Source organism: Crocodylus siamensis, chromosome 15 (genome assembly GCF_052110815.1).
Source record: "Crocodylus siamensis isolate JL-2025a chromosome 15, ASM5211081v1, whole genome shotgun sequence".
NCBI classification, from domain to species: domain Eukaryota; kingdom Metazoa; phylum Chordata; order Crocodylia; family Crocodylidae; genus Crocodylus; species Crocodylus siamensis.
In genome coordinates this window covers 43,472,497-43,495,477 of record NC_143409.1, presented here as the reverse complement: position 1 = coordinate 43,495,477, position 22,981 = coordinate 43,472,497, and the positions used below count along the sequence as shown (strand labels likewise).

The window sequence follows — 22,981 nt, the reverse complement described above, 5'->3', positions numbered from 1 at the left end:
GGAGTGCAGTACAGAGGAACCCACAGTTGTGTCACCAAAGCCATATTCAATACACACTGCAGCGTGGGCCTACAAGGAACCCAACTCTTAGGCTTCTCTGAAGACCCCCCCACCCCCCATATTGTACTTCAGGGATGCCCAACTTCTAAGGAGCTGGGGCCACATGTCCTGCAGCTTGCTTTAGCAGAGCCCATGGGCCCCCGGAGCCACACATTTCATGCCCCAGCATGAGCTGCACTGCACTGCCCCACGCCCCGGAGCAGAGCAGGGAAAGCTGGAGGGGGAGGGGGCCTGGAGACTAGCTGCAGATGGAGCAATGCAGGAGCAATGTGGAAACCCAGAGGCTGCAATTTAACCCCCATGGGCCACATGCAGCCGGTGGGCTGCCAGCTGGAAAACCCTGTTGTACTTGATCCCCACCCCCCTGCACCTCACACTGGAAATACATCCCACGCATGTTGAGAGGTGCAGTGGGTTCAGGGAATGCCACGGCTCCTTTTTGTGCATGAACAGGAGAGCTGTAAGGCAGAAAGCTGACTGCAGGAACAGGCAGGCGGGGGTAGGGAAGAAAGAGCCTGCGCGATTCTAATCAGCGCCTGCCCAGCGGACTCCGCTGGTTCGCGCCGGGGTCACAGCTCAGCAGGGCGACTCAGCTCTCTGCATTATCATTTTTTTCTTTTACCACTCAGGTGCAAAAATGGATTTGAAAACTGATAATGAAGTTTGACATCCTCTCACTGGGAAGGAGTGAATTGCTAATGACAAGGGCATTTTGCTCTCCGTGCAAATGCACAGAGCTCACATATGTGCAACAAAGATACACCACACATGTCCACACACATGCATACATGCATTAAGTTCAGGATAGATGGTTACAGGGACAGAAGTGACAGACTGCCTCCTGGGAACAAGAAATGTCAGCAGGTCAGCTTTAAGCATAATGCCTCAGACAAAATTAATCCCTGGTGTAAATTCATTAACAATGGAGGAGTTATACCACAGATTACCAGTGACATGGTCTGCAGGGGTTTCCAAAGTTTGGCTGAGTACCTGTTGCATATGCAGCTAGTTCCCCACTTTCCAGGTTCATGCAAACCCTGAATGCCACATACATCCATGTGGTCCAATGCTCTCAAGCAATCTTGTAAGCACCCACAGACCCACTAAAGTCACTAGGATGGACCCATCCACACTTGAGCACCTGTTGCACACTCAGGCTCTCCATGAGCTTCCTTTTATAAATAGCCATTGCTCTCCAGGCTGGACGTCTGAGACCCACTCTCTGAGGCACCATATCACCAGTGCTAGGTGGGACTGTTTTTTGAGGAAATGGTAAATTCACCAAGAAATGAAGTTTGGGAGGGGTCAGAACCATTGGCCAAATTCAACCCAAACACAGTGTCAGCTAGAAAAAAAATCTGAAAAGCTGAAACATTTTGTTTTAACGTTGTACATCAAATGTTTAGCAGTCATTTCAAACCCAGGGTGTCATTTCCTAAATGACACGTTTCAGGGTGGTTGAGGACACAAGAAAAAGCCCTGAAGGAGAGCTGGTTCCCAGAGACACAGTCTGGAGAGCTAAGCAGGATCTCCCAGCTTTGACTGCTGGGGTCTGACCTCAAGTCCTTCTGCAATGGCACAGTTTCAATGCCTTTTTTTTAATGCCTCCTCCACAAATTCCCAAAGTGGCAGCAGCTTGTGGTGGCACATGAAAACTGACAGAGGAGAGCACAGATGCTCCTTTAGCACTGCATCAACTTTGTCTCTGGCTGCATGCAAATCTTTACCCAATGTAAATATGCTTTTACAGTCTTAAGAGTAAGCAGTATGGACCCAGAATGGCCATGAGGATAGAAGAACGAATGTGAAAAAAGAGGGTTTAAGAAGAGAACGTGTAGAAACCAGAAAGACCTCTACTTAAGAGAAGGAGGGTGGGGTTGGGAAAGAGAGACTGCAGCTATGCTGGGCTCTGTACTGCTGAGTGCTGCAAGCCTTAGCTTGTCATTCACTTAACTAGATCCATCTCAGAAGACACCACAGGAGAAACGAGGCTCCCTGCAGGAAACCTGTCATTCCCATCACTTCCTTGAGTCCTGTTGGAGTCGGAGAGGTGGCCAGGGAGTGCAGCCCTCTCTGCTCCGCTCCAAGCAGTGGGATGCAGAGGCTCCTTAAAAGTAAGTGGCATGTTCAGCTCTCCCAGCTGGCTCAAGGTTACAGAGTCTTGGGGGGTGGGGGGTGTAGGCAGGGAAATAACGACTTTACATTAATATTCATCCAGTTGAGCTGTAGGACGATGAGAGAAATCAATATAGTAGCTTGGTACACAGAGCAGGGGAACCAAAGGAGCTGGAGATTAGCAGTGGCTGATTTGTCATTGAGACGGTTTCTGCTGACAGCTCCTTGTCACTGCCCTTCGGCACCCGAGTGCAGGGCTGTTCCAGGAGCCTGGAAGGGACAAGCAAAGCTGGACAGAGCCTAGAGAAGGGAGTAGGGTGGGAGGTAAGTCGGGATGGGGGTTCACAGGATAAATACTAGGGCTGTGTGAAATTGCACGAAGTGTTTCGTTTCAAACCTGCTTTGGTGCATTTTGAGCTCAAAACAGCGAAATCGAAATGAAACAAAAAGCATTGAAACAGCTTCGAAACAAAATGAGGGCACTCGAAACGTTTTCAGCCTCCTGTCATACGGCACAGACCGGGGGCCCGCACCCCTGGAGGAGTCTGGCATAGCCCCGCAGCCCTCCTGGGGGTGCGAGCCCCTGGATCTGTGCCGAATGACAGGAGGCTGCCACTGTCAGCAAGTGTCACGAATTTTGCTTTCAAGACTTTGAGGTGCAGTTTCTGAGAAACCCCTGCACCTATCTCCTTGAAACTTGGCAGGCTTTGTGCCATCAGAAGGGGCTACCATCCCTGAAATTTGCATCTGAATCAGGCAACAAATGTCAACATTTTAGGCATTTTCATGATTCCCCATTGTAGCCTATGGGCGAAACGTCAAAACAAGTGTGAAACAGTGAAACAGTTTCGACGAAACGAAACAAGACAGCGCTTGGAAACGAAAGCAAACGATGAAACGAAACACTGTCCCTTTGAAATGGTGAAACGGACGTTGAAACAAAATGATGATGTTTCTCATAGCCCTAATAAATACAGCCTAAGGGCCTGATTCAGCAAGGGGAAAGCTCTGCAGCATCTGCTCCAGTGCTAGAAGGGGACAGGATGGCTTGGGGGAGGGGAGGGGGTGGAGGGAACGTGCACCATTTACATCATACATTTACACAATCGGCTGGTTCCCTAAGCTAGCAGCAGACATTTTCTACCATTCCCTATCAATGCCCCTTTCAAGAAGTACTGTGCCTAGGCAGGGCAGAAAACAACCAATGTTCCTCTTCCAAGCCCCTATCCTGTGAGATGCTGAATGCCATCAGCTCCCAATGAAGAAACTGGGCAGCGAAGCCACTTAGCCCTCACAGGGAGGGCTCAGTACCTTGGAGAACTGGCCCCAAGCCTGAATGCAATTCATGTGCCTAACTTCTCTCAGAGAGGGGAAACATTGCCTCTCTCCTACCCTGTGTGAAGCAATTACTTGTAGACACTTGAGTAACATCATAACCAGGCAAACAGCACATTTGGCATCCTTCCAGGCTGGACTCATGGTCATAGGGAAGGAGAAAGGCAGGAAACACTCTCAAGAGTGAAGGTGATCTTGAGGTTAGGTTTGGGTCCTGCCACTGGTTCCCTGTGTGACCTCAAGGAAATCACTTCAGATCCCTATTCTTACCATTAAGCTAACGATGCTGCCTTGTGTCCCAAGGGTATGGGAAGGACTGGTCTGTTGCTATGCGTGCACCCAGATATTTGCAGGGAAGAGGACTATAAGAGAAGAATTACAGACAGAACTTTGAGTGGGCTAACAGTCACCAAAAACTGGGTCAAATTGTGCACGTTTTACTCCCACAGAGACAGCAAAGATTTGCCCTGACTTCTATTGTCAAGGTCCTTCAAAGCCCTGCTTGTGCAGTGAGTCTCTGCAATGGAGGATCAAGCTGGCTGGGCAAAAGTATGAACTGGCATAAAATTCTTTTGTAAATTCAAATTTGAAGCTGAAGAAAGGTGTGTTCAAGTTGTCTTCAAAGCAAAGGTCACACCAAAAGTTCCCAAGCCTTCCTGCTCCTAAGATCATCCTTATCCCCACACCCAGCCACTAGCCTACTATGAAACTGTCAGATGAAGAGGGATTCATGGAGTACTGCCTGAACACATCCATGTTGGTGACAGGTGCAGACCCACTTCCCGATCAGAGGTGGACTGAGGCCAAGCCTCCAAACTGCCACTTGTTTCTTCAAATCAATTCTGCAAACCTGCTGAGGTCCTTTGCTTATAATATGCTCCAACAGACACACTGTCCCAGGAGGATGGAGGGCTAAATTGACTTGCGAAACTGCAGCTCTTGAAGCGGTCTCATTTCATTCAGGGCTATTCCAGTTCTAGGAAGGCCGGAAGTAAATATGTATTTGTTTTAGGCCATCTTTTGCCCCTTTTGCAACAGAAAATTGAATGTAATTGACTCCCTGCAATTTTGTTCTTGGGAGACTACTGGACAAGTGAGTCCAATTCACAGGAAACTCACCTTTCACTATGCTGTATGTGCACTACCTTACAGTTATGGCAAAGGTTTTCCTTTGTATGTTTGGATCCATGATGATTGAACTGCCTTGTTTGCTGCACTTTCTATATGGGAGCCCTGCTTTAAATTGACACCTCCACTCATGTTCAGCCACACTGGCTTAAAGCCAGTTTAGCCGCAACAGCTCAGGGCTGCGGAGATGATCTGGAATTAAACCCCAACAGCCAAGATCTGCTCTTGTCTTTAGAGCCCTACAGTCCAACCCTGCAAGTGTTACCCCAGACTAAGCACTGAATTTGAACATGGTCCTGGACTTACATGCTATTTAAAACACATTTGTATAAACCTTCTGCACAGGCAGCTCTGATTGTTTTTCACCAGGGCTATTGCTTCTCATACTGTATCCAATCAACCCAAAATCCAGCAGCAGTTGTCTGTGTGCTCTGATTATGTCCAGCATTACCTCAAATCCTTGTCTCAGCTCCCCCTCCCTTTCCGGATCAAGCTCAAGTTCAGACTTCCTCAGTTTGAAAGTCCTGCCCACCAAAGTCTGATCTATTTCTATTCTTCTTTCCTTTTGCTCCCTGCTTGGTCCCTCCCCACAAGCTACACAAGTTTACCACTCCCTCTACAACCTTTCACGTCTTCATCTTTGTGCCTCGAGGTCCAACGTGCCTGGAGGTTTCGAGACCAGAATCCACAATTTCTCCCTGTTAGCATGCTTCTAATATCTCATTAAAGCTTGCCTCTGTGAAACTTGTGGATGTATACGATGCTTTTCTCAGATAAATTACAGGTTCCTGTTTTACAGGTGGAGACTGAAAAAAACACTGGCCAGATATCAACCCACCAACTGGTACGAGGGCCAGGATTACCCTCTTAGCTCTCTGACCACTAGACAACATGAAGGCACCGGTCTTGTGCTCTGTGGGTACCTTTATGTCCTGGCCATGTATCTCCCTGTCTGGAGGTACTTAGAAGCTACTGACCAGCACTATGCAAGTGTGCATATTTCTGGAAGCAACCAGACTCCCCTATTCAATATGCTCCAGACATGCAGGGGTTCTCCAAGCAGAGCATAATCACGTACGGCTTTTGCTGGGTCACCTTATGTTAGAGCTCCCATCTATTTCTACCCCATGAAGCAAACTAAACCCATCATGGGACCATGTCTCAAGGCTTCCTGCCTTGAGATTGTCCACTTGCACCAGAGCTGGTGACATGTCACTGTATTGCAATGGCAACATCACCACGTTGTGAGACTACAGTGCCAGGTGGCTGACCTGACAGGTACACAGCTGCTGGGCACTCTGGAGCTGTGGGTGACGCATGGTGGTTTGTTATTGTAGGGCTGCCTGTGAACACAAGAGGGCTTGGCATGGCTTCCTTGAAAGAAAGTGCTAGCTAAAAAGACCGCAGCACTTACTGGAAATTTAAGTGTGCTTTCAAACAAGACTTAAAGAGGTAAAAGTGGGTTCTGACACAGATCATATCTCCTTATCGACACAGGCAAAGGGATGGTAACTTGCCTCCTCATTGTTAGTCCCCTTAATTATGTCATGCCGGTTTCCCCCAAGAATCAGTTAGGGTTTTCTTTGGATGAACACTCATGAATAATCCCTATGCTGTCTGGTGGCCCCTCAGCTCCAGCTGCTCACTGTACCCACTCACCCCGATGACTTATAGTCCTCTAAGCCTCCAGGCCATGCGCAAACCAACCCCAGGGGGCTGGCTCCAAAGCAGGTTCCTTACCTTCTCCTGGTACTGCCGCCGTGAGGAGTCCAGAGACTGGATGAGGGCTGTGGCATGGCCGATGAACATGGCATAGCAGGTGGCACCAACGATCATGCTCAGCATAGTAAGCCACACGTCTGACATACCAACAGGAGCCTGCTGCCCGTACCCAATGCAGAGCATGTGACTCATCGCCTTGAACAGTGCATATGAGTACTGCTTCCCCCAGGAGTCATTCTAAAGAGACAGACAGATAGACAGACAATGCTTAAATAGTGTTGCAGGACACAAGGATGTGTTCCCTGGGACAGATGCATTTAAAAATGGATGCCTAATGTCAGGCTTCAAAGCCTGCACTTATGATGCTAAATAAGGGACTTGATTGTCAGATGGCTAAGAACTGCTGAGCGCTGAATATAGTTGAGCACTGAGCGTTTTATTTAGGTGCTGAACTATAGGCAAAGGAGAAATTCTTGGCTGGGTTTTATACAAATCCTATATATTCCTTCCAGTCAAATTCTCCACAAAGGAAATCCAGAGAGGTGAAAGCAGTAATAACCCAGGATGAATAGAGACAGTACCATCCTCGCATACAGCTATATGCCACAGTGCATTGGGTTAGTCCCATAGGGTCATATGTACGGTAATAGAAATTGCAGCCAATTTCTGCTCTACCCAAAAGCTGGGAAACAGGTAGGAGTTCCCACAAGTGACATGGGTCCAGACAGCAATGTGGTAGCCCATTGACTTGTTGTGTTCTAGATTTGTGGGCTCATTTCTGATATACCATGGAGGTTAGGGCCACTGGCAAAGCCAAGTTCCTGCCCAGGCAGGGGATTATTTTCAAGGCAAAATGTATCTTCTCTCAAGGAACAGCACAAGCACCTGTGACCATATGGCAAGGATGCAAAACACTGTCATGGTGAGAAGTCAAATAACACCTTGGGGACATTCTGTGCCATCTCTGTTCTTGCACTGACATGAACAGCAATAGCACCCCGGACCTGAGATAATGAAGGAGGATCGAATGCAGTGGAGTTAGAGGCTGCCTAGATGAGCTTGAATTTACAAGCCAAAACCAGGTGCATTGACTGCGTAGTGGTAGCTATCAGTCCTGGCCCCAAATCCTGGGGCCCCTGTAACTGCACTATCATTGCACATGGCTATTACAATGAACACAAAAAATACCTTTGCTGTAGCCATTCACTGAAGTGCAAAATCCACACATTTATTACTCTTCCATTCCTAGAAGATGCTAATGTTATGGATTTGCCTGTGCCATAGTATTAGGCAGAGCAGCTTGGAAAGTCTTTGAAGGCAGGATGGCTGATTGGTAGCTAGGTGAAGTATATCTAGGAGATAGCTCTATGACCCCTTTTTGGAGAGACCATGCCTATATTAGGGACACTTCCTAAATCTTTCCATTGCTTCAGCTCTGCTGGTGTTAGCCACACTGAGAGCCCTGGTGTCGATGGGCCACCAGTGTTTTTAAACACCATGTTACCCTGCTCAGTGAAGGGGTCAGAGAGGCAGAAGGCTCTTCTATACCAGGATTCCTAATGTTACTAACATCAGTGGAAAATTTTTAGGAAGCATAATCATCATAAATAGAGCCAGGGTGTTGTGTTGCCACCTTTGAGCCATCAAGAAGACTTAAAACCTCCAGAGAGCATCACTGCCTTGTTTGGAGATAAACAAGTGGACAAAGACTCCAGCTAATCTTATCCAGGCTATATTCGATTACGATATGCATGACAGTCCTGATTAGCACTTGCAACGAGAATTGACAAAGCAACAAAAACAGCAGCAAAATGCACACAGAAGAAGTAACCCATTCAGAGCCCCTTGAAGATACAGCTCCTTCCCGGCGCCAAACTGTCTGAGCTTGTCTTGCTAACAAAGGAGGAGTTAGTTTAACCTACTGCATAGGAAAATGACTCCTGCCATCAAGACAACAGAGAAGACAATGTGGCAATTGCTGTCTCAGTTCCCTACTTGCTACACAACTGGCCGTCCATTGTGTCAGCAGGAACAATTAACCAGAGGGAGTCAGGCATAGATAAGGGCAGGCAACATTTGCACCCTCTCAGTGGATGGGAGTGTCAGCTTGTGGATAGGTTTCCTTAGAAGCGTAGCTTGCCTGGGAGTATGAATTGAGCTACCGCATCCATCTGCAGGATGCCACCACCCCAGCCAGCCCCACCATTTGCTGAGGTTGGCCAGGCAGGATTGTAGGCTCCTGCTGGACACATTTCTTTACCACTGAGGTCTTGTGCCATGCAGCAACCTAAACCCTGAGGTGTCAAGAGCTGGGTCACCTTAGCAAGATCCTAGCTGAAGGAATATTCTCCTCTCTCTACTACAGGATTTTACCCACAGTCCATTTTCCTGTACCACCTTCCTTCTAGCAGTCATGCAGCCATCACTTTACAAAGCCCCACTGCTTATGCAGCATCACATGCGCTCCCTTATTACGAGACCTACCCCAGCCACACTTTGCTGGCGATCTGTATTACGGAGGTCAAACTGCAGTTTTGAGATTGTGGGCTGGACCGGTCACACTGGCCAAGCCACTGTCTTCCATGGCACATCACCTGCAAGGCAGGCAGCAGATTGACAGCCCCAATAATGCTAGCTGCCACCTGTGTCAGAAGGGCAGACAGTTGTGTAGTCCCCTTCCCTCTCTGTGTAATGAACCTTCCCCATTGAATGGACGTGTTCTTTTATTAAACTGCATTAGAGAAAGTGGGTCATTTGTCTGTGGGAGTGAGCAGAATGCTGATGCTGGGCAGAAGAGCTTCACAGGAGCCCCGGCAGTGAGCACTTTGATACCCAGAAGAGCTGAGAATACCCAGAAGTGCAGGATATTAGTACCTATAGATAGGAAAGGGGCGGGGGAGAAGGAAGGAGAATGGGGGGAGTGAAGAAGGTTGGGTACATTCATACATGTCCATGATTATCTGGGACTTGCTGACTGAGACCCAGGCCTAGGATATAAAATACCCCAGGAGAAATGATCTGGCCTGTGAATCAGGATTCACCACTGGAGATGAAAAACATAAAGTAAGTATGGAGTATCCAGCCTCAAACCCAGAGAAGCAAACAGGGCGGCCCAGTTTGGGGTAGCTGCATGTGCCTTTAGATGCTCCAGAGTGGGCGGGGGTGGTGGTACAGTGGAAGCACAGCTACCCCATGCAGTGAGCAGTGCGCCAAGGGGAGACAATAGAAAGTTTCACCCCACACTGAGGAATGGTGACGAAACATCTCCACCAACTTTTTCTTTCTGGTTTTCTTACTGTGCTTTCCTCAAGCCTCTTTCAGCTTGAAAGATCCCATCTTGGTACAAGATCCTGTCTCTAAGGCACTGGTTTTCAATCTTTTTTCATTTGTGGACCCCTTTGGAAATTTCAAATGGAGGTTTGGACCCCTTTGAATTCTAAGTGTGGGTATTCACATGCTTTTGATGGATGACAGTCATCTTTTGAGGACCCCTTAGACACTGTCTGTCTGAGGACCCCCAGGGGCCTGAGGACCACAGGGAATCACCCACCCTACCCACCACAGAGGCTGCTTCTGGGGTTTAACCTGGCAGTGGAGTGCAACATTACACTTGGGTTTAGGATGGGAAGTGGAGAGCACTGCATCCAGATAGAACTGCAAGGGAAATTTAAGAAGAAATGCTGAGGTTAGTCAGGTTAGGATGTGGACAAAACACCAGGGCTACACCCTGGCTTACAGTGAGATGTCCAGGGCACAACCATTTCATGGTGTCAGGCACTTTTAGGATCTGCTGAGTGCTTGGTGAGCTCAGTAAGCATAGAGGGCTCAGCACTTTGCAGAAGGTGCTCCTCACTGGGCACATCTGGGTCATTAGGGTACATTTATACTGCTATATAGGGCCACCATTAGGCCTGCTCTCTTGTTCCAACCATTCAATGATGCACATTAAGAAAACCTTAGCTCATTACCCAACTGCAGTCCAGTCTCCTCCCAGAAGCGCTCCTGGGTGCCTGGGGTGAGGCTGAGCTTTCCCCTAGTCAACACCCTCAATCCCCAACTGTGCATTTAGACTTCACCCAGGTGCTGTAGTCTACAAAGCCTATGGTAGCCATGGCTGTTTTATAAAGAGAACTGGTACAGTTCAATCCTTCTCCTTGTAGGGTAATAGATAACCTGTATAAGCACCTCCATACTAGTATAATTTCAGCTAGAGAAGGGGGCTAGTATTACTTGAACTCTCTTGAGACGGTGACAAGCAGTGCAGCTCACATGTATAAACATGGCCTTTCCCCATTAAATACATTTAAAGCAATAGAAAACTGATCTGCAGAATTGTCTGAACCTGCTTCAGGGATGTGTGCAGACTTGAGGGCACATCTGAGGTTAACCTGCTTTAGAACATGCTCCTATTATTCAGGAAGCATCTGCATGGAGGAGATAACATGTTTTGGCCTTGTTGAGTGTCCCATAATCTGCTTGGCCTACCTACTCCTGCTCAAATATCCCTTCAGCACAGTTTGAAGAAGTCGCTGAAGGGATTGGGTGTCATTGCTTAGGGGACACTGGTGGTGCTGGAGGGGCATCCCGTTGCAAGTGACTGAGCAAATCTATCACTGTGGAAGATCAGAGCGAGATGAAAGGATGCTCAGATAACAGCTGCCAAGCCCCTGGGCAGGAGGAGATCACAGTCCACAGGCAAAGAGATGGACCCTTTGGTCACCCAAACTTGTGCCACTAACATTTCACGGCATTCAGAGGACAAATCATCATCAGCAAGACTGGGCTTCCCACTGGCTAAAAACATGTGCCTAGAGATAAGAAAACACAGCTAACTTCAGTGTTTGCTTACAGAGGGAGGCAATGGTTTCCTGAAAGCTCTTATTCCAAAGGTGAGGTATTCCACTCCACACCAAGCCCCTCTTACGACCTAATCACAGTGTAATGAAACCCCTGCCCTGCCCCCAACCCCAACCACATTATTTTGCTTTGGCCATATTTTATGAAACTTCCAGCTTCACCTTGGCAATGAGCCTATCTGGTGACAGCATCACTGTTTGGCATTCGCTAGAGCAGTGCTCAACCTTTTGGCCCTATGGGCCAAATGAATGATGTGGGGCCAGATCGGACTCCATGTGCCGCACTGCCCCTGCGTGCCTAAATCAGGCCCCAGGGCCCTGCACTGTCCCTGCCTGACCCTGCTAGAGAGTACAGCTTACACAATGGTTTTTTTTTTCTGAGCTGTCAGACACTGGATAAAGTTTCCAAACATCACTGTGCGCTACTGAGTGGTACCACAACTGCTCAACTGTGAGTCATGGGCCCCGAGCTGAAACCAGAGATAGCTCACGGAGCAGGAACTGGTAGAAGTGCAGGGCTAGGGAGAGAGGAGCCGCAGGTCTGGATTGAAGTGGATCAGGGCAGCTACAGGGATTGGACTAGCATGGCTGAGATGCAACGGCTGAGTAAGACACCTCAGGGAGGTTTGCACAAGCATATGCCTGTTTTTTGCTAATCTTTAGTCAGCGCTGCTAGCAGCCTTCACACACTGAAAGACCCCATAAAACTAGAGAACCAAAGACTTCCCTCCCCCTACTGATAAAAGTGGGTCTTCAGCTGCCCAGACATCCTAGAGCAAGGCAGGGAGGGCATGTGCCGGTTAGCTGGCCTGCTAGTCTGGATGCATGGCGAGAGCTGAGCATCCCCAGGGAGATTCATTCGGGAGCTATGTGCCTTTAGCATACAGATGGGATCAGGCTCCCTTCCTGCTGCAGGAGGGAGGGAGCTGATCTCTTCACTCAGCCTTCATGTGGCAAGGGGGAAGACCATTAATATTTCATAGGCAAGGTCACCATATCTGACCGGGGGGATACTTGCCTCTCCTGAAGGATGTATCTGCTCAGTGCAATACCAGGCAGTCTGGCCATGTGCTTTCAGCAGCATTCAGGTCTTAGTGGAGACCTGACTTCTGTGATTAGCCTCCTCAAGAGAAGGTTGAGAGGCGACCTGGTGGCTGCCTATAAGTTCATCGGGGGGCACAGAAGGGAATTGGTGAGTATTTATTCACCAAGGCCCCCCCAGGGGTTACAAGAAATAATGGCCACAAGCTAGAAGAGAGCAGATTTAGATTGGATATTAGGAGGAACTTCTTCACAGTTCGAGTGGCCAAGGTCTGGAACGGGCTCCCAAGGGAGGTGGTGCTCTCCCCTACCCTGGGGGTCTTCAAGCGAAGGCTAGATGTGTATCTAGCTGGGGTAATGTAGGCCCAGCACTCTTTCCTGCTTATGCAGGGGGTCGGACTCAATGATCTATTGAGGTCCCTTCCGACCCTAGCATCTATGAATCTATGAATTAGGAACTGTCAAGCAGGGTCCTATGGAGATGCCTCCATGCAGGTCTCACTGGTATTTTCCCTTTTTTGATAAAGTGCCCTGCAGGGAAGCTAACACTGCTACCCTGAGACTGAGGCTGAGCAACTAATACTGGAAACAGCCTCCCCTGCCATTTCTGAGTCATGTGGTTGATCTCCCCGCACGTGCCGAAGAATCTAGACCTTGGTGCAGCCGGGAAGGGCAATTCCTCACATGCAACAAACATGCTCATCCTCGGGGTTTTGACTGGTCTGGCAGAGAATTCCCCCAACTTGACTTTGCAGATCACTGAGTAAGCTCCAATTTTTCTATATGCAATTTGGGTCTCTAATGGGTCCATTCTGTAGCCCACCAGAGAGGACCTGACTCCAAAGTCTTTCAAATCACTGGGACAACCACAGTTTTAATGTCATCAACTGAATTAGCAATCTGTCTCATTTGTTATTTCTTCACTGTGGAATATTAGCAAATAATTGCGCTGATAATTTCATCCTGCCTCTGTTGCTGGCCCGGCCCACAGACACACGATGGCAGTTGGAGAGTTTGGAAGCATTCGCCTTCTCAAGAAATGGGAGGTCCAAATCCGCTTATGAGAACTAATCATCAGGATTCCAGCACAGCTAATTGCTCTCGTTAGTTAAACCCACTGGTTAAGCTTTCTGCAGGTAGGGTTTTCCAGGGACTGCTACAGTGGCTGTGCTTTGCAGTCATATAGGGCACCAGAGAGGCCTCTACACTCCCCTAGAAAAGTCCATTGGGTTTTCTGAAACTCTGTTTCTGGGCTGGTTGCTTTCATTTTTAGATTTTGTTGTACGGAAAGCGTGGAAAACATGTTGACTTGATTAAGACACAAAAAGAAAATACACATGAGAAGTTATCTGCATGCTTGGAGGCTCTAGGGACTGCCACTCCCAGTCTGACTGTCTGCACCAGGCAGGTCCCCGGGGGCACAGCACCTTCTGCCATCTCAGCCATGATCTCCTCCCGCTGGCATCCTGCACTTCCCCTGCTCACTGACTCTTGCTGCTAAGAACAGTTTCCTGCCACCTAGACTAACATGATGCTCCCTTAGTCTCAGAAGATGGCAGGAGTCATGGCTGAGAATCATCCCTTCCTTCCGTCACACGGATACCTTGGCAGTATTTATAGACTCTTATCCTGTCCTGCCCCAGCTTGTGCTTTTTTTAGGCTATATAAATTTAGCTCCCTCCCTCTTCATGCATCTCATGCTCTCATTCTGGTATATTTGTTGCTCATCTTTGCTCTGGGTGACACAAGCTGTCTTGTCAGGCTTCACAGCCTTGAGCATCTCCATGTCCTTCAGCAACCTGGGATGGATCACATGCTTGGGAGCCATTGCATGTCCAACAACAGCTCTGCAGACCCATATCCAATTTGCCTCTCACTCTCTGAGAGCCTATGGGTCTACAGGATACCTGCCTCTTCCCACCACCAAGGCTATCATAGGTCGCATGGAGGTTCCCATGGCCATATCCTCAACAGCCCCTTGTGAGATAAGGCAGGGCTATTATCCCTTTCATATACTTGGGGAGCTTAGGCAGAAGGAAGCTAAGTAACTTGTCACACAGGACACAAGAGGAGATTGTGGCAGAGCAGGGACAAGGACCCAGGTCTCCTTTAAGCCCTGGACCATCCCTTCTCTAAAACTGGCTCCATCCCTGCTGTTTCCTGCCTTTCCCCAGATGTGGGGCTTCACATCAATCAGCCTGGAATACCTCCTCATTCCCTGCACGCCCTATGCCTCTAATCTCTTCTCCCCACCTTGCAGTTTGGTTCTGAGCTCCTTTGAGCTGGCCTTTGAATTCAGCACGTTCCTCACGTGTGTCTGGATTTGCAGCTCCCTCCAGGTCCTGCCGTGGCTCTGTAGTGCCAGGCTGTTTATAGGAGGGTGGTAATAGGGGGCAAAGCCTTCCCCCCACTAAGCTTGGGAGTGAGAACTGCATAAAAGCTGCTCCCATTTAAGGGCTGCTCAGCACATTTAGTCTCCTTTCAGTTCTTGGGGACCATTAAACTCTCCTGGCAGGGTCAGTACTGACTAGCAAAAGAGACACAGCCACCTTTCAACACCTGTAGGGATACCATAACTGAGGGAAGCTAGAGATACTTCAGCCAGGGAAGAGCCATGTGATCCAGTGACTGGGGCTCTGGGAGCCAGGAAATGTAGGTTCAAATCCCAGCCCTGCCATAACTTTGGGCAACTCACTCCTCTTCTGTGCGCGTCTTTCGCCTAAGGCTATCTCGTCCTGTTTAGACTGTAGGTTCTTCAGGGCAAAGGCCCGTCCCTTGATGCCTGTAAGACAACCAACACACAATGGGACTCTCTAGTTGCTATCAAAATAAAAAGGGCAGCACAATTATACAGATACTACCCATGTTGTGCTTCTTCTGTACCTAAATAAAGGACTCTGGGCTCTATTTCCATCACTCTGGCACCTTTCACTAACAGGAGGTGAACAACTGCTAGAGCAGTAAGAGCAAAATGAACCCCCAGGAAATGAAGGCTTGTGGCTGCAAACTCAGCAGGGGTACAGGCAGCACGTGCCCACAGCGCCGCTCCAGGGAGGTAGGGGAAGCTAGCAGTCCTTTTTAATTTGGAGTTTCTTTTTGCATCAGTGCCTGATTTTTAAGAAGAAATTGGCTGAGAGAATCCAGGAGTTAAGAGCTGTAATAAGAAGCGATTTTTAAGGTTTGTCAGTTTTTTTGCTTAATCAACTGGACATTGTCCCTTTGAATAAAGGATCCTGAATTCCCCAACAAATTTTGAAAGGCACCATGAGCTCACTGGCCACTTACCATATGTTATATATCTCACCCATAACAAACAGGGCAGATTGCAAAATAGCCCCGGCTATTGCTAGGAGGCCGAGATATTGCTCCTTGCAGGGGAAGTCACAGTGCTGCTCAGTGTGGTTTATTCTCCAGGTGTGATGCAAGCCTGGATTTACTGTGCACAGCAGTCCATAAGATGGGCAGGGGGAAGGGCAAACACACCTGTCTTACACCTGGGCACCAAGCAGGTTGAATGATGATGTCCAGGCTGCAGCAGGAGTGGTGCCAAGGAAGTTGAATGGTGGTTTAGACCCAGGCTTTCCCTTAAGGGGAGTCACTTGGCCTCCCTGGACTTACCATTGCCAGCTCCCTGCACAAAAGAGGGTTGGTTGGTGTAGCTCTTTTCCTCGAAGCCTTCCCCTTGCCCTCTCCTGCCAGTAGGGGGAGCCAGGCTCCCAACTTCTGTGTACGGCCAGGAGCAGGCTCCAGTGCGGCTCTGCCCCCTTGGTGTCTAGCTCCTCAATCCTCTGCCTCCCGCACCACAGAGGAGTCTCCAAAGGGCATCCCATCTCCCGTCCCAATGCCAAGACCCTAGGGGATGACTGGAGAGATGAGGAAGGGAGAGTAGTGGGAGGAGGAGTAGGGCTGCTGGACAGGTTGGGAGATGCTACGTGTCTGCGGATGGTGGGGGTGACCAGAACAGAGCTGCTTGGTTACAGGGGCTTTTGGGAATGATTTTTTTGGTGGGGAGGGGAAAGGGGAGAGAAGGGTCAAAGACTGGGCACTTACCACCATGCGGTTGAGGGACACCCAGCAGTCATCAGGGAAGTCCTGCAGCATGGGCACCAGGAACTGGAGGCAGCCGTCCCAGTGACACAGCAGCAGCATCATGCCGATGAGGTTGACGATCCGCACCACTGCGCTCGCCAGGTCATAGGTCATGTGGAAGATCTGCAAGGGCCGACAGAAGGTGGTTAGCACGTGGCTCCCCTGCCAGCCCAACACTGCAAGGAGACACCAAGCACCCAGGGCCACGAGCCATGCTCCACCATGACACACCCATACAGTTTTGGAGCAAAGGACCCCTTTGAAGGTTGTCTGCTGTGTAGCTGTAGGATTCCCAGCTATGGATAACAAGAAGGGGCATGTTGTGTCTTTACAACCACACTCACACTTCCCCATGAGCCTCAGAGAGATGGCAGAGTTAGTCTTCCTGTCTCTTTTTCCTCTGCCGCCATCTATATTTCCCTTTCCCCTTCTGCTTTCCCATGCCTTTCTCTCTCAGGCCCTCAAGAAAGCCTCTGGTTCCTGGCAGGCACATGCATACCCCAGTTTGTGACACAAGGGAGTAGGCTGAAGGCATCTCAAGGCAAAGCTAGGTTGGTTCTCTTGGCTGGGATCAGTCATTACAGACAAATTAGTGGAGCCAGTCAGAAAATGGGTTTAACCACCCACTATCCCCCCACACCCCGCCCTGCCACTTTATTTTTCATCAAAATTTCATTTTGTTTGCAAAAAAACCGTTTTCCAACCCATTTTGCAAAATAACTAGGACGTGAGCGATTTTGTGAGCAACATCTGCTCTTTGACAATTCATTTGTTCATTACATCTCTCTGGGGAACAGCTAGGGAGGTAATTCCTGCCTGCCCCCGCTTTTGATTTCTGGCCTTGTAGATTATAAACCCTTCAGGGCAGATGTTTTCATATGTGTCCCAGCATTTATTCACATAGCACAGAGTCACCTTACACCAGCCGGAGGTTTCCAAGGGATAATTCTCCATAGTTGCCTCCGACATGAGCTACCCCCTTTACTTCTCACCTGAGGAGGAGGAGGTGAGGTTGCCAGGGAAGAAGGATGGATGGCAGAACGGGCCTAGACTGCACTCAGTCCTTGGTTAACATGAGGGGCCTCATATAAAGATCTTCATTTTGAACCAGAGAGCATTCAGCAGCCTTTAGTCAGGAGATGCAACTGGCTCTCTGCAGCTACTTGTCGAAGTTACAACAGGGCCAAAATATCCTCCCCACTACTGTAGTCAAAAGTAAAGTGCACCCAGAAGCCTGTGCATCATGGGTGGCTGCCTACCTGGTGGACACCATCTCCTAGGAACAGGTAGCGTTCTGGAGACTCTGGGTCTTCCTTGGGTCTCTTCAGTGCCCTGCTCGGTAGCGACAGCCACAGCATGAGGCACAATTGTGGGTGGATGGAGAAGAGGGCCTCAGCAAAGCATGGCTAAATGCAATGCATTGTAGAAATGCAGAACTCTAAAGCTCTTGGTTCAAAGACGATACCTTTTATTAAACCAACTAAGAAATCTGGTCTAATAAAAGGCAACATCTCTGAACCAAGAGTTTTAGAGTTTTGTATTTCTTTTTGTCTCAGACCAGCACGGCTACCACATGCATCCCTGACACATACTTTAGAACCTGCAGCAAAGTTTCCCATGCCTCTATTGCAGATCTGCTGCCTGAGGTGGACTCCAAGACCCAGCATGCCGTAGTACACCTTTTCATACAGCCGGTTTGGAGCTAGATAGAGCAGTATATGCCTATTCTTCCAAAATTAGGGACACCCTTCAGCTTCTGTCGGCATAGACCCTGATTAAACAAGCCGCTTGCTGTAGATCAGTGGTTTTCAACCCTTCATCACCGCATACCCCTTTATCAGCAAAATACTGCTGCAGCGCTTATACCCACTTCACCCAACATGTCTCTGCTAGTTTATTCCTTAGGAGTGATGACACTGATGCCAATGCATGACAGTGCCATTACTCACCAGTCAGGAGCTCCACCACCATTATTATTATTTAAGCACATACCCTGTGGGAAAGTGCCATGTGCCCCAGTTTGAGAACCATTGCTATAGAGAAACTGCGTCAGATTCTGCTCGAAGCTACAGAGCTGTGACTTTCAGCTAGCTGCCCAGCCATGTTAGGCTTACTCTTGAACTAACTGTGGCCAGTGAGAAACAACACTGCTGCAGGATATATCAGCCTCTCTAGTAAAGCTGGCCAACACTGGATTCAGGAAGGAGACAGCCCTTGCTCCCATAGCATGTAAGTCTCATCATGCTCCTTCACACAGTGAACAGAGGTATTTCCACCCCAGCCCAAACACATCTGCATCCGCTCTCTGTGCCAATGGGTTGCCATGGCAATTTGTAGCAGACCAAGGATGGATGGAGGCATCACATTCATGACCGAGCTCCACTTGCCCCTCAAGCCCTGGAGCGTGGCCTAGGGAAATGTTGAATGCTGCTCTCCATGTGCAGGGATGCTGCTGCAGCCAGCAGGGGAATGAAATATTTAGACAGACGTATGTGACTGGAGTGTGCAGACTTCTCACCATCAGCTGCCTCACACCAAATGTGTCTGTTGCCCCTCATCAGGAGGCCTCCTTCCCACTCCCCACAGTGTGAAACTATGCACAGCCCGACTGTTTCACAGATTAGCCCACAATCTGTTCACAACATTTCTTAACTTATTTTAACTGAGTTCAATGCCAAGGAACAGGAAGAGCTGAATGGCACCACTGAGAAACAGGCACAGCATGGACAGGACACTGGCAAGGCAAGAGATTCACTCTAGATGGGTATGATCCTGTCTACCTACAGCATTGCCCACGCACGTTGGGGTCTTAGTCCAGCCCTGGGCTCTCCACACCCAAGTCTGGTAATGCATCTCATTTCTAACCTTCACCTCTCCAGCCATTACCATCTTCCTAACAGACCGCAGTCAGAGGGGTCTCCACCCTGAGTTGCAGCTCCACTGCTATCACACTCTTGGGCTTTTCCTAGCAAAGGCTGCCTTACAGTCACACTGAATCAGGTGGTGGGTTCCCAGTGACACCCACCTACCTCACTCCTCACTCACCTTTATAGCTTTAGTTCGATCTAGACTCAATTCTTCAGAGGGACAGAAACCCCCTAAATGCACCTTGCTGAGCTATGCTAGAAACGTGACGTAAGAATGAAAAGACATTTTCATTTCATCTGGTAAACAGGAGCCAATACTGCAATAATTAACAAAGGCTGAAAGAATCAACCATAGTACTTACCAGGTGATAAACATTTTTGAAGCACAGCCTTATTTCACTGCTCTCTTGCTTGTAAGGATGAAGCCATTGTCCTCAACTGCATGTTGGAATCAACTAGCACGGTTCTGTTACCTGCTCTTCAGCAGACTTTCCTGGCAAGTCACTGTCTCTCTGTGCATCAGTTCTGCAATAAGAGAGTAGCAACTTCCCTACCGCACAGGGTTGCTTTGAGGATAAATGCATTAAAAGACTGTGAGAGGCTCTGTTATTATTGCAATGGGCCCTAAATAAATAGAGGTAGGCAGTGAGACAGACAGTTGTTTCACTGTTTCTGCTCCCCTCATTAATCCCTCTTTATAGCTTCCTCTGTTTGTAGGGTATTGCCAGATAGAACGGAGCCAAAAAAATGTAAGAAAAAACATTTTAACAGCATTTCTGACACAAGCAGGAAGTGCCCACAGTCCTACACGACAGACTATTCTAAGCAACCTAACTCGTTTTGGCTGACTTGACATGTTAAAGTTGTACAAATAAATCATAAAGAATAATTTGACTGGTTTGAATGGAATCTGGCATAATCAAAAGCCAATCAGGGGCTGGTCTTTTAATGAAGCTCAAAGCTACGATTGGTAAAAGGTATTTTTCCTTGGCAGGGTTTTACAGAATGAGTGGCATTTCCTCTCCTATGGAGAGTCCTGCTTCATGTCTAGGACTTCTGCCCGTGGGGAGAGAGAGGTCTGGTGTCAGATTTAGGAAGAGCCTTTTCTCTTTAATTTCTCAAAAATGACAAATAAAAAATCTTGGGAAACGGATGGCTCTGGGGGCTGGTAGAGAGATATACAGAGCTTTTCACTTCTCAGCTGGGGTTTTGGATGTATTCCAGTTCAGCTGGGAAGGAAAGCTTTTGCTATCTGATGCATGCTCAGAAGGCAGTGTGAACCCACTGATCTGGGAGTCTCAGCTCACCTGGTGGACACACATCTACCTTCACTAGAGAAGCTGTTTGTTCATCCCCTCTTCTCCCCCCCGGGCTCCTTGGCACAAGTCTCAGCACCCGACCAAAGGCTCAAACGGCCGTGTGGAATTGCCCTTTCCACCTCAGAGCTGATCACAGAGGAAGCTTGTCAACAAGCCAATGCAGACATTTCCCATGCTGCTGTATCTGTTCTACGGGCAGAAGGCAGCAGCCTCCAGGGCTGTCCGTTCATGAAATACCTTCACCCAAAGGGGCAAATGAGAAAAACACTCACTCTTTGGGAGTACAGCAATAACAGCAAGGGGTTGGGGTGAAGGCTCTTGACTGACATGACATCCCCATTGTGAATGTCTCTCCAGTTGTAGGAAATACAGACCCCAACTGCTTATCAGAGAGTTTCAAAGCTGCTGTTTCACCTATGACTCTGCCTTGCCAGGCAGAGATGGGCAAGGGGCAGTCTCGAGTAGCAGTCCCACTGTGCCGGGGATACCTGCTGTAGTTGTATTGTCATCAGTGGTGACCTTCCAGGCTCCCTTCCCTGCTTGTACACCCAGCCCCTGCACTGGGTCCCCGAGCCTGGCAGCTCCCTGGATTGTCCATGCTCTCAGTCTTTCAGCTGCTTGTGATTGGAGCGACTGAGGCTTGGAGGAGGAAAAACAGCTCATTCTCAGTCTCTGACCTTATGTTTCTCTGGGCAGTGTCTGACAGAGCCAATGTCCTCGACTTGTAGCTGTCCAAAAAAGGTTGTGACTAGGGAATCCCAGCTATGAAAGTCGGCTGTACTCAGCCAAAGGGGACTTGGTAATGTCTCATAGAAGGACAGCACTAGGAGAGAGACTGCAAAGCATTGCAGCAGGACTGAGAAACCACCCCTATAAGGCAGCTTTTAGTTATCAAAGTGCCTTGTCTGGGCTCTCTGCCTCTAGCGAGACATCCACATGGGTCTTAGTGATGCGGGTTTGAAAGCTTGCCAGCACAAACAATACCAAATACATTGCGACCAGCTCTATTACTCACCAGGCCTGCCCTGTACTGGGACAATCCTTAACTGCTCATTTCAGCCTGGATTGCTCATTTAAGATGACCTAATTGGGCCAGAGGCTTGGCCAGAGGTTTGGGAACCAAGGTCTTGCTCTCTTTAAGACTGAGCTATATCAGCTAAACATTTTTTTTCTAAACCTATTTAGATAAACTGGAGAATGACGTGAGAGGACAGTGGCATAAACAATTCTAATAAATACTCAACATAAATTTATGATTAAAATCTAAAAATATCCTTTTGAAGAAAACAATGAAGGGGACAGGAGAAATCGAGACAACGAAGGTTATACATCAAACAAACCTGTAAAACATTTTTTCCTACTATTTAGTTGGTCTAATAAAAGATATCACATTTACCCAAAGACCCTTGTCTGCCAAACAAACCTCTAAGCTCTCCAGGGGTCAGAGTTAAGGTTTTTGTGCTGTGACAAAATATATATTTAGTTACGTTTGAACATAATAGTATGTCTATTGAGTATTTGATTAACACGAGATTTAAGATGCCATTAATTATTTAAACCTTTATTTGGGTTTTGCAAATGATATGTCAAGGGAGTACAGACTGGTTGCTTTTTGTATTTGTTTAGCAACTTTAAAACTAAGTGTCCTGTTTCTTAAGATACAAGACCTGGAGGACTGCTTGAATTTAAAATTCAATTAGATCAATTTTCTGCACTTTGCATTGTCACTTGGACCAGCGCAGAGTGACTGCTAGACACTACTGCAGTGATGCAGTAGAATTCTGTCCTCACTCTCCACTGCTGGAAATGACACTACAACCCACTGAGTAACAGGCAATTGTCGCCGATCATGCCCTGTTCATTTTGAAGCACTCGAGTCTTATTCGCAGTGTAGCGCGGAGACAATTGAACAAAACCGCTAACGCCCAAGCAGTTGCGGTGTGGGACTCTTGCAACAGAAATGCACATTTACATTTTGGACCCTACGTTCGTACAAGAGCTCTGCTGGGAAAGATACTTTACACATGGCCTGTGACACAGCAAGGGAAAGAAACTCCTTATAAATGCTCTCTCTCCCTAAATGGCTTTTTTCCCTAACAGACTCTTTAAGTTTCATTGGCTCAAGCCAGCACTCCACTTGATTACAAGGCTTATGCTCAGCCAATCAAATAACAGAAACAATCCTGCCTGGCTATTTTTTCCTCCTGAAAACTACAAATTAAAGAATACTTGGAGCAAAGTGTTTCTAACCAACCTGTGGAATGAAACAGAACAAAAAGGGAAAAAAACAACAATTAAATAGGTAAATTCACATACATACATGAATTTAGCGGAAATTGCTGTCAGCCCAAGGACATCCCAAAAGCAGGGAAAGAGGCTAAATGCATCAGGGAACATTTGATCCCCTCTTGGAGCACTACCGCTTGTTCTCTAGGGGCAGCACTGCATG

General features: G+C 48.2%; 1 protein-coding gene across 1 annotated transcript in view; it reads right to left on the bottom strand.

The window, feature by feature from the left end:
* Positions 1 to 22,981, bottom strand: part of HCN4 (hyperpolarization activated cyclic nucleotide gated potassium channel 4) — a 153,026-nt gene that overhangs the window by 47,212 nt on the left and 82,833 nt on the right. Inside the window, exons 3-4 of the mRNA XM_090028655.1 lie at positions 16,308 to 16,469; positions 6,379 to 6,597 (exon numbers count right to left, since the gene is read on the bottom strand). Of these exons, the coding sequence (XP_089884781.1) occupies positions 6,379 to 6,597; positions 16,308 to 16,469 (381 nt within the window). The remainder of the gene's footprint in view (positions 1 to 6,378; positions 6,598 to 16,307; positions 16,470 to 22,981) is intronic.